At 36.5% G+C, this 1,747-nt stretch overlaps 1 protein-coding gene across 1 annotated transcript in view; it reads right to left on the reverse strand.

The window, feature by feature from the left end:
- The window catches only part of LOC117808408 (ankyrin repeat domain-containing protein 1-like), an 8,230-nt gene extending 8,177 nt beyond the window's left edge, over positions 1-53 (reverse strand). The window contains exon 1 of the mRNA XM_034678149.1: positions 1-53. This exon is cut by the window's left edge and continues 13 nt beyond it. Coding sequence (XP_034534040.1) covers positions 1-53 — 53 coding nt within the window.
- Between the last annotated feature and the right edge of the window lie 1,694 nt (positions 54-1,747).

A 1,747-nucleotide genomic window follows, 5' to 3' on the forward strand; every position in this document is an offset into this window, starting at 1 on the left:
GAGACCGTTCGACCTGGGTGAGTGAGTACGCCGTTCCCTTCCCGTTCATACATCGCATCAAACTCAATTCAGGCTGCAACGTTCTGTTTGTGTGGGAGCACACTCAAGAGTGTTCTAATGTGTTCTAATGGAGCACATTAAAGAGTGTTCTAATGTGTTCTAATGGAGCACACTCAAGAGTGTTCTAATGTGTTCTAATGGAGCACACTCAAGAGTGTTCTAATGTGTTCTAATGGAGCACATTAAAGAGTGTTCTAATGTGTTCTAATGGAGCACATTAAAGAGTGTTCTAATGTGTTCTAATGGAGCACATTAAAGAGTGTTCTAATGTGTTCTAATGGAGCACATTAAAGAGTGTTCTAATGTGTTCTAATGGAGCACATTAAAGAGTGTTCTAATGTGTTCTAATGGAGCACATTAAAGAGTGTTCTAATGTGTTCTAATGGAGCACACTCAAGAGTGTTCTAATGTGTTCTAATGGAGCACATTAAAGAGTGTTCTAATGTGTTCTAATGGAGCACATTAAAGAGTGTTCTAATGTGTTCTAATGGAGCACATTAAAGAGTGTTCTAATGTGTTCTAATGTGTTCTAATGGAGCACATTAAAGAGTGTTCTAATGTGTTCTAATGGAGCACATTAAAGAGTGTTCTAATGTGTTCTAATGTGTTCTAATGGAGCACACTCAAGAGTGTTCTAATGTGTTCTAATGGAGCACATTAAAGAGTGTTCTAATGTGTTCTAATGGAGCACATTAAAGAGTGTTCTAATGTGTTCTAATGGAGCACATTAAAGAGTGTTCTAATGTGTTCTAATGTGTTCTAATGGAGCACACTCAAGAGTGTTCTAATGTGTTCTAATGGAGCACATTAAAGAGTGTTCTAATGTGTTCTAATGGAGCACATTAAAGAGTGTTCTAATGTGTTCTAATGGAGCACACTCAAGAGTGTTCTAATGTGTTCTAATGGAGCACATTAAGAGTGTTCTAATGTGTTCTAATGGAGCACATTAAAGAGTGTTCTAATGTGTTCTAATGGAGCACACTCAAGAGTGTTCTAATGTGTTCTAATGGAGCACATTAAAGAGTGTTCTAATGTGTTCTAATGGAGCACATTAAAGAGTGTTCTAATGTGTTCTAATGGAGCTCATTAAAGAGTGTTCTAATGTGTTCTAATGGAGCACACTCAAGAGTGTTCTAATGTGTTCTAATGGAGCTCATTAAAGAGTGTTCTAATGTGTTCTAATGGAGCACATTAAAGAGTGTTCTAATGTGTTCTAATGGAGCACATTAAAGAGTGTTCTAATGTGTTCTAATGGAGCACACTCAAGAGTGTTCTAATGTGTTCTAATGGAGCACATTAAAGAGTGTTCTAATGTGTTCTAATGGAGCACATTAAAGAGTGTTCTAATGTGTTCTAATGTGTTCTAATGGAGCACATTAAAGAGTGTTCTAATGTGTTCTAATGTGTTCTAATGGAGCACATTAAAGAGTGTTCTAATGTGTTCTAATGGAGCACATTAAAGAGTGTTCTAATGTGTTCTAATGGAGCACATTAAAGAGTGTTCTAATGTGTTCTAATGGAGCACACTCAAGTGTGTTCTAATGTGTTCTAATGGAGCACATTAAAGAGTGTTCTAATGTGTTCTAATGGAGCACATTAAAGAGTGTTCTAATGTGTTCTAATGGAGCACATTAAAGAGTGTTTTAATGTGTTCTAATGGAGCACACTCAAGAGTGTTCTAATGTGT

The sequence above is a fragment of the Notolabrus celidotus genome, chromosome 2 (genome assembly GCF_009762535.1).
Source record: "Notolabrus celidotus isolate fNotCel1 chromosome 2, fNotCel1.pri, whole genome shotgun sequence".
Lineage (NCBI taxonomy): Eukaryota > Metazoa > Chordata > Actinopteri > Labriformes > Labridae > Notolabrus > Notolabrus celidotus.